Source organism: Diabrotica undecimpunctata, chromosome 5 (genome assembly GCF_040954645.1).
Source record: "Diabrotica undecimpunctata isolate CICGRU chromosome 5, icDiaUnde3, whole genome shotgun sequence".
Taxonomy (NCBI): domain Eukaryota; kingdom Metazoa; phylum Arthropoda; class Insecta; order Coleoptera; family Chrysomelidae; genus Diabrotica; species Diabrotica undecimpunctata.
Window position 1 is genome coordinate 4,264,109 of NC_092807.1, and position 14,438 is coordinate 4,278,546.

The 14,438-nt window shown below is 34.7% G+C and overlaps 1 protein-coding gene across 3 annotated transcripts in view; it reads left to right on the forward strand.

Annotated features, from left to right (window-relative positions):
- LOC140441005 (tripartite motif-containing protein 2-like) overlaps positions 1-14,438 on the forward strand; it is a 112,764-nt gene that overhangs the window by 35,056 nt on the left and 63,270 nt on the right. The window contains exon 1 of one of the 3 annotated variants that reach the window (XM_072531389.1): positions 3,497-3,696. The exons of the other annotated variants lie outside the window; for them this stretch is intronic. Within the exon in view, the coding sequence (XP_072387490.1) occupies positions 3,671-3,696 (26 nt within the window). The 5' untranslated portion in view covers positions 3,497-3,670. Of the gene's footprint in view, positions 1-3,496; positions 3,697-14,438 lie in introns of those variants that run through there. 3 annotated transcript variants of the gene reach the window in all.

A 14,438-nucleotide genomic window follows, 5' to 3' on the forward strand; every position in this document is an offset into this window, starting at 1 on the left:
TAAGCTAAATTAAGAAGCGTACCAAACTGCAGCGGTGATCTTCCTTGAGGGAGAAAGCAGAACAGTACTTCATTTTGAGAAACTCAAAGATAGCACGATCTAATCGTTGAAGCCAATGGCTGTTGGAGGGAAGAAATACTCATAAAAATTATATCATTATTTTCTGCAAACTCCAGCTTTTCAATGTAACTAGTATGCGATGTGTGTCCATCTACAAGAGGGAGTACTTTTTCTGCTGGTTTTGTTGGAGTAAAATGTCCAGATTTTGGAGATATTTTTACTTCGGCACCAGGAGACAAAACTCCTGCTTTAGATTCTTCTTTTTCATTATGCAAAAAGGTGGTAAGAATGTACCATTTACACTTGTTAATATTGAAATTGTTTCACCTTTTCCCCCCGAAGTAACAACAGTTACATTCTTAGAAGCTTTTAAGACAACAACTTTTTCAGGTTTTTTATTCAATTGTAAACCTATTTCGTCTATGTTGAAAATGTTTATAGGTTTATCTATGAGACCGTTTTCTTCCAAAATATTTTTTAAGAGGTCGAAGTACCTTTTGATAGCTATTTTATTTAAGCCCTTTGCTCTTGCAATAGGTATCTCTTCAGATTGCCGAATGGAAAGTTGAGGATTGCGCATAAGAGAAGCAGAAAGCCAGTCGTAGCCAGCTTGTCTAGTTTTATGGTTAGAGTTGTTTTAATTGCAGGATTTCTGCTAAATAATAAGCCATGGAGCGTTTTTAATATGCCTAACCATTTTTTTTCCGTTTCAGCTCTTAATAATGAGCCTTTTCCCATTGGACCTTTAATATAACTCTGTGACTTGAGACGTCTTTTTAAAGTGGTTTTTGGTATGTCAAACGCCTGTGCTGCAGCATTAACTCCCATTTCCTTATTCTCGACAGCTTTGACTGCATGTTACAAACTGTGTTCAGACAGTTTTCTAACCTTATGATTTGTTTTATTAGTCTTATAACTTTCATTATTTTTATAAGTTTTGTTGTATATTCTCAACTATTTATTTATTATCTTATATTCCTTTGATATCTTAGTTTCCAATTCTATTCCGTGTTGTTTTTCCTTCTAGTTTGCATGTAAATCGAGTCTTTCAGATTGAGTTCTTTACAAATTGCACTACACTTTCTTCTTCAACCCTCTCAGCCAACAAGAGCTCTCGAAGCATCTATTTTCTAAATTTTTTTTTCATTTTTTTCTAAATACAATGGTCCATTAGTTGCAGTATGGAGATCTCATTTCGTGGGAGGAACATTGCTTGAATCTTATCATCAATTTTGTTTAAAACTTAAAGGCTCGGGAGAGTTGAAACATAGTCGGTGGTAAGAAAAACCTTGTTTTCCTGCTTGTATTGTTGTCTGTGGTTTTTTACACTTGGAATAAAAATATCGTTGTACTATTCCAATTTGCAACACTAATTTTCTTATGATCTTCATCTACAGCTATCTATACGTCGGAGAAAGAAAACTAGAAGCTTCTTCAAACTTTTATCAAAATAAAATAATTCGACAAGGTACGGTACCCTCGTTCTACTACGAACGCGGTATTTAATGTTGCGAGCGAGGTGATTGAGGGGCTTGAACGCAGTAATCGCATAGCAATTTTTCTTTGCGACTTGTCGAAGGCTTTTGATTGCGGTTCACAGAACATTTTGCTCCACAAATTAAATTACTATAGAATCAGAGGTATCCCTATTAAGCTTATAACTTCTAATCTATGTGGCAGACACTAGGCGGTAGTGTCTAAAGGTCATCTCTCCGATTTTCTATCCGGAAAACATGGTGCCCTACAAGGTTCGGTTTTAGGACCTCTTTTGTTTATTATTTATATCAACGATTTGCTTAAATTCGCATCTCCGTACAGAACCATACAATTCGCAGATGATACGACATACGTTATATCAGGAAAAAGTAATGATTATTTTAAAATGTCTCATGAGGAAGTTTCTACTAAATCTAGCACATGGTTTGCTGCAAACAAACTAAAACTTAACTCTGATAAAACGCAAAATTTGGTTATATCTGCAAGTAATTTACACAATGATCCAGATAACAAAATGACTGTTAAATTATTGGGAATAACCATAGATAATCAACTGGTCGGCTCATATTTCACAACTAAAGAAAAAACTATCAAGTTAATTATTTGATATTCGCCAACTAGCAAGGGTTGTCAACTTTGAAACAACTATGGTTTAATCATATGGGACAATTCAACAAAGGCACTTCAAATTTTTAGAATGTAAAAGAAAGCTGTTAGGATTTTAGCAGGGGTTAGTTATCTAGAACACTGTCGATCTACTATTTTAATATTTCAAGTTCTAACTGAAATTCGCAGAAAACGGGACCATTTAATAAAGCAGTTTGATGTTCTCGTTCACAATACGCGAAACTGTCTCCACCTACGAACAAATCGCTGTAGATTAAGTCCTTCAGAAAAAAATAGTCTTAATTATAACTATTACAATATTTTAACAAAAAGTATTAAACAGTTAAGCTGTAATAGTTTCGATAAAGTTATAAAAAATATCTTCTAAAACATTGTTTTTACTGCTCAGAAGAATATATGACTCATTGCAGAACATCCACTGAACTGCTTACCGTAACTATTCTATAAATCTTTTTCTGTTTAATACGTGTTCGTGTTTATGATATATTTAAGTTACGTTTTATATTCCTTTTTTTATATACTATGTATTTTTTTTTTGACTTGCTACAAACAATATTTTTATTTGTTATGTAGTTAAATAAATACCCTACTCAACTATTCTACGTCTACTACACCTGGGATATGACAGAATGATTTGTCTGGGAGGATTGTTCTGCTTTGGCGCTAATTGTTCTTCCCCTCTAAAGTTTAACGATTATTATGGGATATATAACGTTTTTCCCACCTAATACGTGTTTGTCTTCTTTTAATTTATTCCAGGGTTTTTGCATTTGTAGCCTGTTCCAATGGCAGTAAGCAAAAAAGAAAGAATAAAGCGGAGTACTTGCGGACTGACAACTTCAAACTTAAACAAGCAACGACATGCAAATACCGGGGAGTAACCATGTGCAACTAGAAAAGAAGTAATTCAAGAAAGAATTGTAAAAGGAAACCAAGACTTCGGTAGAAATAGAAAGATGCTTAAAAACAGAAAACTAAGGAAAAAGACAAAAATGAAGATAAACAAAAAACTCATATAATCAGTTATCATATTCGCGATAGAAACAACAGTGGCAAACAAAAAAGACAAGAAAACTTAAGAACATATGAAAGAAAAGTACTGTGAACAATAACTGACATCATCCCATACGGAGAAAGTTTCGATACAAAGACTAAAAAGAAACGAAGACATTGAAAAAGGGAAAACGAATCTATGTAAAAATATTTTTTACTTAAACAGTATGATCTTAACTTTTTGGTAAGTCTGACAACGTAGTACACCAGCAGGTCGTTTTCCACAAAGCACACTCTGCCTCTCAGCCAGTTCGTCGTTCGCGAACTTAGAGTGAACGCGCTAATCGCACTAAGAAGCTACACAATCAACGTTGGGGTGCTTTATTTCGTTTCGGGGTCAATGCTTTTCGCCCCGGGCGACAACGATCTTAATATTTTCGTTACCGATGTCGCTGTTTTTTTTGACTAGGAAAACAGTTCCGTGACTGTGGCCATGGATGGGCTTCGATTGGCGATCCAGTGAGTATTCGTTTTCAGATTCTTTTGTAATATTTATGAAGTAACCGCGTCTTGATGTGTTTGTTGATAAGTAGTGGATAAGGTTTGTCAATTTTCCGTTAGGAATAATGTGTATAACGAATTAATTTTATTGATTACTTTGTTAGACTGTATAAGAAGTTTCTATATTATTTACAAGAACAATAATTGGTAATTTTGAAAATATTCTTGTGATACTCGATTTGGAAATGCACGATACTCAGTTTTTATGGCAGAATATACAAGGGTCTGTTATATAGAGCTGGACTGTATAGAGCTGTTGTAATAATGTTGTTAAAGAAATGAAAAAAATGATTAAATAAAGAAATAAAATTTCGTTCATAATTCTTCTGCACCAAAATTTACGGATTGGCTTCTTATGTATATGAATCTAAACTCTCAATAACTCTTTCATATTTAATATAGTTTGCATCTAAAGACTTCCGGATACAGTACTTACTCAGGACAATATGCTTATTGACAAACTTGAGGAATTATCATCCCTTGAAAATCTCATTGTTGTTGGAGATTTCAATTTTTCAGAGATTAACTGGATTACCAAAACTGATAGTATCAATTCCCAAAATTTGTTTAACTTTATCATGCACTCAAATTTATTACAACTGATAACTGAACCTACTAGGTTCTAAACTAAGGTTTAGAGCCAACAATAATCCTCCAATTTTATGGAGGATTATGGCGAATAGGAACAATGACGATCGATTAATTTCTACACTTGAAGTGTCCTCACCTGTGGGTCCTTATGACCACTCGCTTATTATTGCTCACATTCAATTTAGTTTAACACCGCCTTGAAAAAATAATTTCGTAACTTATGCCACTACTGATTTCTTTAATGTAAATTCAGTTTTATCCCAGTTAAACTGGCAATCTATTTTTCTTAGTCAGTCTGATGTATCGTCAATGCGGTACTCTTCTTCATACTGCTATTAAAACAATTTCTGATTATACAACCGAACGGCAGCTATAAAGAAATCGACTAAAACCTTGGATTAACCTCTCAGCTACCCATTTAATTCGACATAAGCGAAATCTTTGGCAAACATATCAACTGGTTCCCTTGATGATTTTCTCGCCCACCCTAATTTTTCCAACCGAGTCAAACAATCTTTGCTAAAGTTCTTCTGCTTCATGTGCCTTGTCCGTTCCGAACGTTGGCAATCAACATGGCTATTCTGACTTTGTTTACGGCAGATCTGAATAGTTCAGCAGATGACAATCCGAACCATTGCCGCAAGTTTTGGAGCCACGAGTGTCTTCTCCTCCCTGGACCTCTTCTGTTGTCTATTTTCCCTTGAACGATCAGTTGTAGTACTCTATATTTATTATGTCTCATAACGTGACCCAAGTATTCCAACTTTCTTTTCTTAATACTTATTCCTACCTCTCTCTCTCTTTACCTATCCGGCGTAGTACCTCTTCGTTGGTCACGTGCTCAGTCCAGGATATACGTAATATACGTCGGTAAGCCCACATTTCGAAGGCCTCTACTTTTTTCATCAATGTTGCGGTCATTGTCCACGCCTCCATTCCATATAACAAAACCGGGAATACATAACATTTCAGAAGTCGAATTTTGAGAGGTAGGGTGAGGCTTTTAGAGGTGAAAATTTGCTTCATGCTAGTGAACGATGCTCTTGCCTTTTCTACTCTTATACGTATTTCCTTCACTTGATCCCAATTTGAGTTAACTGTTGTTCCCAAGTAGATGTACGAATCCACGTGTTCAATTCTTTCATTGTCTAATATCAGTTCCTGTGGTGGTTGTTGGGTTTTGCTTACTAACATCCATTTGGTTTTTGTGATATTTAGTCTGAGTCCGTATTGTGCACTTGTTTTTTGTATCTTACTCATTAGGCAACTCAGTTCCTCCATGCTACTTGCTAGAATCACAGTGTCATCAGCATACCTTATGTTATTAATTATTTCTCCAGTTAAGAACAGAATTTGAAGAATTTATCATTGCAAGTGGTAATAGTAAAAAAGTTCATCGGTACATTCGCACATCTTTATCTTCTAAAGTCTCCATACCATTACTTCAAAAAGCTGACGGGTCTTTATGTTCTTCGAATAACGAATCTTCGGAATGTTTATCGTTATTCTTTTCTCAGGTTTTTACAGATGAACCTAACGATACCATTCTTTAAATAATGTGCCCACGTTTGTCTAAAACTCTTAACAATATATCTTTCAAACCGGATGCAATTAAACATCATTTATGGAAACTACGCAATAATTCATCACCTAGATTTGACGGACTCACCTTCTTTTTCCTCAAACAATGTGCAGAATCTGTAGCCCCCTATATGTATCTCTTATAATGAATGCTTCTGTTATTCAAAGTTCTCTCCCCTCGTCCAGTAAAGTGGCTTAGATTACTCCTTCAAAAAAGGAAATAAACTTGATTGCAATAATTATCGTCCATTCAGCCTGGTTCCTATTGTCGGCAAGGTCAGTGAATCGATTATTTCCGAAGCTATGTCTGAGTTTCTTTTTCAAGAAAATGTCATCTCTTACCAACAGCATGGCTTTATCAAAGGTCGTTCAACAATCACAAACTTACTTCATTATGTAAATGACTGGTCATTATCTTTAAACAAGCGGAATCATGTCGATGTAGTCTAGACTTAGACTTCTCCAGAGCTTTCGACAGTGTTCCAAAACGTCGATTACTAGCAAAATTGGATCACTATGGTATTCGCGGAAGGTTAAACATTTGGATTCAAGATTTTCTATCCGACAGATACTTCAGGGTTCGTATTTTGAAAGACGACCCACTAGATAAGCCAGTCAAGAGTGGAGTCCCACAAGGATCAGGGGTCGTATTTTCGAATTCAATCGAATTTTTTCGTACACGAGTTAACTCGAAAGAAAAATTTCGTATACGAATTTGAATCTGTATTTTTGAACGTCCTTCGAAATTTTATACGTATACTAAAAGAATTTGCACCGGCAACAATGTAAATTCGAACAACCAAAACTTAAATAATAAAAAAAGAAGAATAATTGACACTTTTACTTAAACTAGTTTATGGTGAATTTGTTATCTAAAACAAGAAGTAAAAAAGGGCATGAAATATGGTGGTTCAGTGTCGGCCAAACAAAAAAAAGCCATTCTATCAACTCTATCAAGTCTCTCAACTCCATTGTGAGGGGCCTTGTTAATCTGTACAATTTTTGAAATTGTACATCCGAATAGTCCTCTAGAGGGTTAAGAATGGGTTGATAAACTTGCCTCTTCGTTCCGCTAATATTATCGCCTCGGCAAGGGCGTTAACTATTTCTTCCTATTAAAAAATTATTTAAACCACCCATTAAAAACAAAGTTCAATGTAAAAATATGGTAGGTATTAATGTAAATTTTATTGTATTGTTCAATCTAAAACAACGATTAAAAACTATCAGCTGAAATTTTATCTGACGTACACGGGCCCAGTGACAACTGAAATGACAACAATTACTTTGATCGTATACTAGCATCGAAATTCGAATGGTTCATACCCATTCGTGTCGCCCTATACAAAAAAATTCGTATACGTACTATTCGAAAATACAAAAAACTGGATTTCGAGCGAATTTCTTCTCATTTCGTATGCGAAATATGCTCGAACGAATTCGAAAATACGACCACTATACTTGGACCGCTACTTTTTTGTGTCTACACTAGTGATCTTCCGCTCATTGTATCCAGTAAGGTTTCCATTTACGTCCATGACACGAAATTATATGTGAATCCAACTATTAACCAACATTTTCTTCAACACGATCTTGATGCAATATTTAAATGGTCCTCAGAATGGTTACTTCTGCTTAACATTGAAAAATGAGTTGTTTTACATATCGGCAAGAATAATCCATCACTGCCGTATTTTATTAATGGACATCCCTTAAACTCGGTAACCTCCCACAACGATCTCGGAGTGATAATAGTGACTTAAATTGGTCTGATCTCTGGAATTGGTATTTTAAAACATAATTTTGGAAACCTAAATACCATATTCACTTTGAATTAAGACGAAAGATTAAGAGGCCATCGTTACAAATTAAAGAGAGAACAAAGTACTTTTCTGCAGAACATAAGAGGGCTTTTAATAATAGAAAAACAGATTCTACATACGCACTTCACCTTCTAGATCAAAATTATTCTTTTAATGACGAATTTAAAATTCTTCACATTCAAAATAAAGGCCTTAAGCTATCTTTGTTGGAATCTATGGAAATCTTTCTTTCTCCCCTTCCTTTTACCCTATCAGGGTGTCGGATGAATCTATGGAAATCAACAAATTAAAAAACACAGATATAATTCTAAATGACCAGCTTGAGATAAACAGTTCTCCCCTCCTCAACCTATTTCATTAGAGACTATAAACTGTAAAACCATGCCAAAAACAGATCACTTGAGAAAGGCAATCAGCCGAAGCAGCTGTAGTGATAAGAATTTAAAATAAATTTTGTGGAAGTTTTGAAAACAAAGTTTTCAGTATTTTACTACTTTCATTACAATTAATTAGTACATTACAATTACCTACTTAGTTTTTAAATTTATTTATATTGTTTTCTAATTATTAAAATAAACATTAATTAATATACCAATGTTAAAACATGTTTTCATTGACAGTAGGTATGCATATTTTCTAAAAAATGCATATTTAATACATATTTTCTAAAAGAAATTCATATTTATGCGCATATTTTTCACTTTATAAGAACAAATTACATATATTTCTGAGATATGCAAGTCCCTTGCTACAGTTAAGAATGCTACATCTTATCAATTGGCAAACTAATAGGCTAAATAATATTGCAAAGTCATTATAATAATATAAGAACAACACCTCTTTCGGGGCCTAACCGATTCTGACATTGGCAATCATCATGGCCATTCGATTCGTACCTTATCAACCGCTGCTCGAAAAAGTACAGTAGTTATCATAGAAAATCACATGCCATGTTGCAAGACCATCACAGTTTTCGAAAAGCTTTACTACACTCATGGACAAAAATATCGAATATTTTGGAATTTTCTAAGTTTTTTTTGTAGTCACTATTATTTCAAAATAATTTTAGATTACTGATAATACTCATATAGTAGGCTGATGTACTCAACTGGTTTGAAATATTTTGATGTTTATTTTGACGTTTATTCAGTAGTTAGTGTCATTCGTACATTTTATCATAAAAATCCTTCTTCACGTAAAGGAAAAATCATACTAATTCGGTTATTTTTAGTTTAATTTATTAAGTTTAATCAAATATTGTTTTGATTTAACTAAGTTTAAAACAAGTATCCCACGAATTCGGCACTGCGATGAAGTCCAAGTAGTACATATTGTAATTTTGTACGACGAAGGATATGCACAAAAAGGTATCGCACGACGTTTTAGCAGAACTGAATCTATAGTTTCAAATACTCTAAAAAGGTACCGCGAAACAGGAAGTTTTGTACGAAGGCCTGGTCAAGGACGCCCAAGGTGCACAACCGCAATTGATGACCGTTTTTTGGTTCTTAATTATACACGAAATCGTTCGTTGACATCGATGCAACTCAGAAATGAACTATTAAATGTTAGATAAGTTAATGTGAGTTCACAATCAGTTAGACGAAGATCAAAAGAAGCAAACTTAAAGCCCAGACGCCCCGCCAAAGTTCCACGTCTTCTCCAAAATCATAAAGCTCGTCGTTTGAAATTTGCAAGAACACATATTTAGTGGAATATCGACTAGTGGAAAAACGTTTTTTTCACTGAGGAGACCAGAATCCTATTATGGAAGCCAGATGGTCAAAACTACGTCTACAGAAGAGTTGAAGAACGATTCGGCAGCTGCAGTCTCGACCAGACCGTTAGTTTTGGAGTTGATGGCATAATTCTTTGGGAAGGTATTAGTTGGGAGGTACGTACCTCACTTGTGGAAGTGATTAGATGGATGACTGGTGATTCTTACGTTTAAAACATCCTGCAAGATCATGTTTTGTCATATGTTGGTTACATTGGATATGAAAGATTCACGTTAATGCACGATGACACTTGACTACATGCCACTGCCGTAGTGAGTAATTATCTTGATGAGGTCCAAATTCGTAGATTTGATTGGCCACCGTCTGGCCTGGATTTAAATTCAATAGAGCGCATGAGGGATCACCTAAAACGCAGCATACGACAAAGAAATCCCGTTCCAAATACGTTAGAGCAGCTTCGGCTTGCTGCACAGGATGAATGAAATGCAATTTCCCAATGATATGTCCAAAATTTACTTGCAAGCATGCTGAGAAAGATGCAAGCAGTAATAAGAGCTACAGGGGGAATACTCGTTACTGATCATGCACTTCTTTCAGTTTAAACCAGTTGTTTAGGCAATTTAAATTATCATTTAAGTTTAGAGTAAAATAACCTTATTTACCTAATATTAAACATTTATTTTTTTCACAATTTTCTCCGCATAAAAACTTAAAATTGTTCATTAAACATTGTTAGAATAAACTCTATTTTACAATAAACGACTTAAGTACTTTACCAGAATTTGTTTGAAAAAAACAAAAATTTGAAAATTCCAAAATATTCGATATTTTTGTCCATGAGTGTAATTACAATGTTTTCATTATAAAAGAAGTAATCGAAAAACGAAGAGAGGTCAACCTAGAAACACAACGTAGTGTATTTATGGATTTTAAAAAAGCCTCCGAGTGGGTGGATAAGTACAAATTATTTGAAATGGAAAAACTAAAGAGAATGGAGGACTATGGACTAGCTAAACAAATAAAATAAAAGCCTAAAAGAAGTAAACATCCAAAGACAAAACGACCAAAATCACAAAATGCTCTTCTTTTTTCTTGTATTTATACTTTTTTAGATAGAATATCGATTAATTTTGAATTTTCACACAGAAAAAGTTGTAATTTTGATTCCCTCGGTCTAACTGTTCATTTCCAACAGCGCGCAAGAATGTAGTTCAAAAAATTAACATAAACACGAAATTTACATAAGCACGTGTCATTCCATTGGGTTTTAACATTCCAATTTTACTATGGTCGTGTCTTTTTATTTTTATTTATACGCCTAACGGTTGTGGAGGTAAGACCGTCGCATAGACTGTTATGAATTTTTTTATAAACGTTTTTCTCGCATTTAAAAGATATAAATAGACATAGACGATAAAGAAGACGAAAAATAACTTCGTTTTTTGTCTTAACACTAATCATGCTCCGAATTGGTCAGGTACTTGACATACAGATATATAAAAAAAATAACCCTATAAAAGTAATTAACCGAAAATACTTATAGGCCAGTGAACTTGGCAAATAAAAAGCAAATTTGCATACAAATTATAAAATAAAAATTAAGAAATAATAAAAAAAATTTTTAAAGATACACTCATATAAAACTACACCTGGTACATAACATAAAATAGTTTTAATGTTTACTCTATGTTTTCTTTTATAAAAAATTATTGCAATCATATAAAAAGCTTATTCAAATATTGAATAAACAATGATAAATGCATTGAAAAATGATGGATTGAATCTACAATTATGTAGGTGTCAAGGCTATGATAATGAAATTCACTATGTCAGATGTCCAAGCAATAATCAAGGAAAATAATAGCAAAATCATGTTTGTGCCTTGTGCAAACCATTCTCACTCAGACATTTTTTGTGTGGAGTTCATGCATTTGCAATCAACTGTGTGACGTTTCTTGCAACTTTAGAAAGTGTATATAATTTCTTCTCGTCCTGTCCTCTCCAGATAGATGGGGATTTTAATGTAAGTTATAGGTGTATCTGTAAAAGAGCTATCTGACACTAGATGGAGTGCCAATCACGAAGCTGTGAAACCTATTTTGAAACATTTTGATAAATTTGTTTAAGTTACAGAAAAATTGTGTGACGCCAAGGAAAATATTATAACGCCTGCTTCAAATTTCTTGGATTCCTTCATTTATGGGGGTACATTTCGCAAGAAATAAACAGTCCAGAGTGGTATTTACAGACTTAGTGTTTAAGCCTTGAAAACGTCGTAATAAAACTCCGAAGTTTGAAAGTCTTTTTGGAAGACATTCAAAGAATGTGTCTCATTCTACGGTAAATGATGGGCATTCTAAGACTAAGATGGACAGGCCACGTGCACTGACTGCATAACGAGAGACTTGTAAAACTGGTATGGGAAGAGATTCCCACAGGCAAAAGACCACTCGGACGTCCCAGAATGCGATGGAGAGATAACATCCAAGCAGATCTCCGGAAAATGAACATTCGATTTGACCCTAGGTTGATGGAAGACCGAACACATTGGAAAAAAGTTGTACAGTCAGCCAAGACCCACCCAGGGTTCTAGCGCTACGTGATGATGATGATTCTACGGTAAATCAACCAAGCATTTTGTATGAAGACATTAAGACCCCAGATAAATAAAGGCGAATACCATTTCTTAGATCTTATATTTGTTCTGTAATGGGCAACATTTTGATTCACCTGATCAATTCCTCCCATATTTTCGTTATAAGCCCGAATAAGACGTGGTTGTGTTAATTTGATCTTTTTGCTTTGGGCAAAGGAGTATCTGTTCGCCTAATAAACTGACGTCATTTTATGATAATTCGATGCCAAAGTAACTATGCTGTTGTCATTCCACCTACATAAAAGCACCTTATTTTTATCGTCGTACCAATTTTCGTAAATTCCACGTATGAATTTTTTAAACGTTTCACTGAATGGAAACTTTTTTTTTCTATTTGATCGTATGGCAACGTAACCTATTCCCTTCGATGTTAAAAAATCAATTAGTTTCATAGAGGTGAAATAATTATCACCATATAAGCAATGACTCATAAACCTATCATTTTTCCCTTGGCTCCTGGATAAATACTGAAATCTATGAGGTATACAGATTACAGATTCCAACACCACGATTTATACCCAAAGGGTATGGGCTTGTCTTTCATATGTTGTTTCATACCATGACACCATAGTATGGTATCATTCACGATAGATTCGGTTTAAAATACAGTGTATTCAGTAAATGATTTGTGGAGACTTTCAAGGTACGGAGAAATTTTGTATGTTTTGTCTGAACGATCTATGTTTGGGCTATCGTTAAAATAGAGGAATCTTCTTCTTCTTCAAGTGCCCTCTCCGCTACGGAGTTTGGCAATCATCATTGCTATTCGTATCTTTGAAGCTGTTGCTCTAAATAATTGGTTAGATGTGCACTGGAACCAGTCTCTTAAATTGCGCAGCCAAGATATACGTCGTCTCTTCACGCTTCATTTGCCCTGAATCTTTCCTTGGATAATTAACTGGAGCAATCGGTACTTTTTCCCTCTCATCACATGACCAAGATATTCCAACTTTCTTCTCTTGATGGTGATCAACAGCTCCCGTTCTTTGTTCATTCTTCGAAGAACTACACTATTATTTTGTTATTTTGTCTGTCCAAGGCCTCTAGTTTATCGGTATTGCTCTTGTTTAAAGTCCAAGTCTCTACTCCCTACAGCAGTATCGAGAAGATGTAGCATCTAACCAATCTCATTTTCAGGTTTAAGTTACTGTCATGACTTCCCAGAATCTCCTTCATATTAACAAAAGCAGCTCGAGCCTTTCCAATTCTAGTTTTTATTTCTTCTGTGATGTCATTGTTGTTATTAACGCTTGTTCCCAAATATTTATATTTGTGCACCCGTTCGATTTCGTTATTGTGAATGTACAGGTTTGCATTCAATCTTTGTTTGTTTGAAATAATCATGAATTTCGTCTTCTTGACGTTCATTGTTAACCCTTTCTCTTCACTAGCTGTGACTACCTTGTTTAAAATGGCTTGCAGGTCTTCTACTGTCTCCGCCATTAAAACCGTATCATCTGCGTATGTAATATTATTAATTGGTTGGCCGTTAACTTTTATCCCAATCTCTTCTTCCTCCAATGCTTTCTTCATAATTTCTTCCGAATAGAGATTAAATAGCATTGGTGACAGCACACATCCTTGTCTAACTCCTTTTTGAATTTGAATTTCATTTGTTGTGCTATTTTCGATGCGTGCGACTGCCTTCTGATTATAATACAGAGTAGATATTATTCTTATATCGAGAGTGTCTAACTGTTTAGCTTCCAAGATCTCTAAAAGTTAGTCATGCTTGACGTTATCAAACGCCTTGTTGTAATCAATGAAACAAGCAAATACATCTTGATTCACATCCAAACACCTCTGTGTCAAGATATTAAAGGCAAATAATGCTTCGCGAGTTCCATATCCCTCCCGGAATCCAAACTGAGTTTCTCCGATATCTTCTTCCAATTTTCGGTAAATTCTATTGTGAATTATTTTGAGGAATATTTTTAAGGTATGGCTCATCAGACTGATCGTGCGATGATCACTGCACTGCTTAGCATGCGCCTTCTTGGGAAGAGGGACAAAGGTTGATCTTAGCCATTCTTCAGGAATTATACTGTTTTCATAAATCTTGTTAAATAAGTCTACTAACAAATGGATTCGATCTTCGTCTATCAACTTTAGTATATCCGCTGGTAGCTCGTCTGGTCCTGGAGCTTTGCTATTCTTTGATGACTTCACCGCTTGCATTACTTCTTCTTTGCTTATTTCTGGACCTGTCTCCTCTGGAAAATTATCACAAAGAGGCTGCCTTTGATCGTCAAACAGTTCTTCTATGTATGTCTGCCAATGTTTTAGTTTCTCCTCTGTTTCCAGTATCAT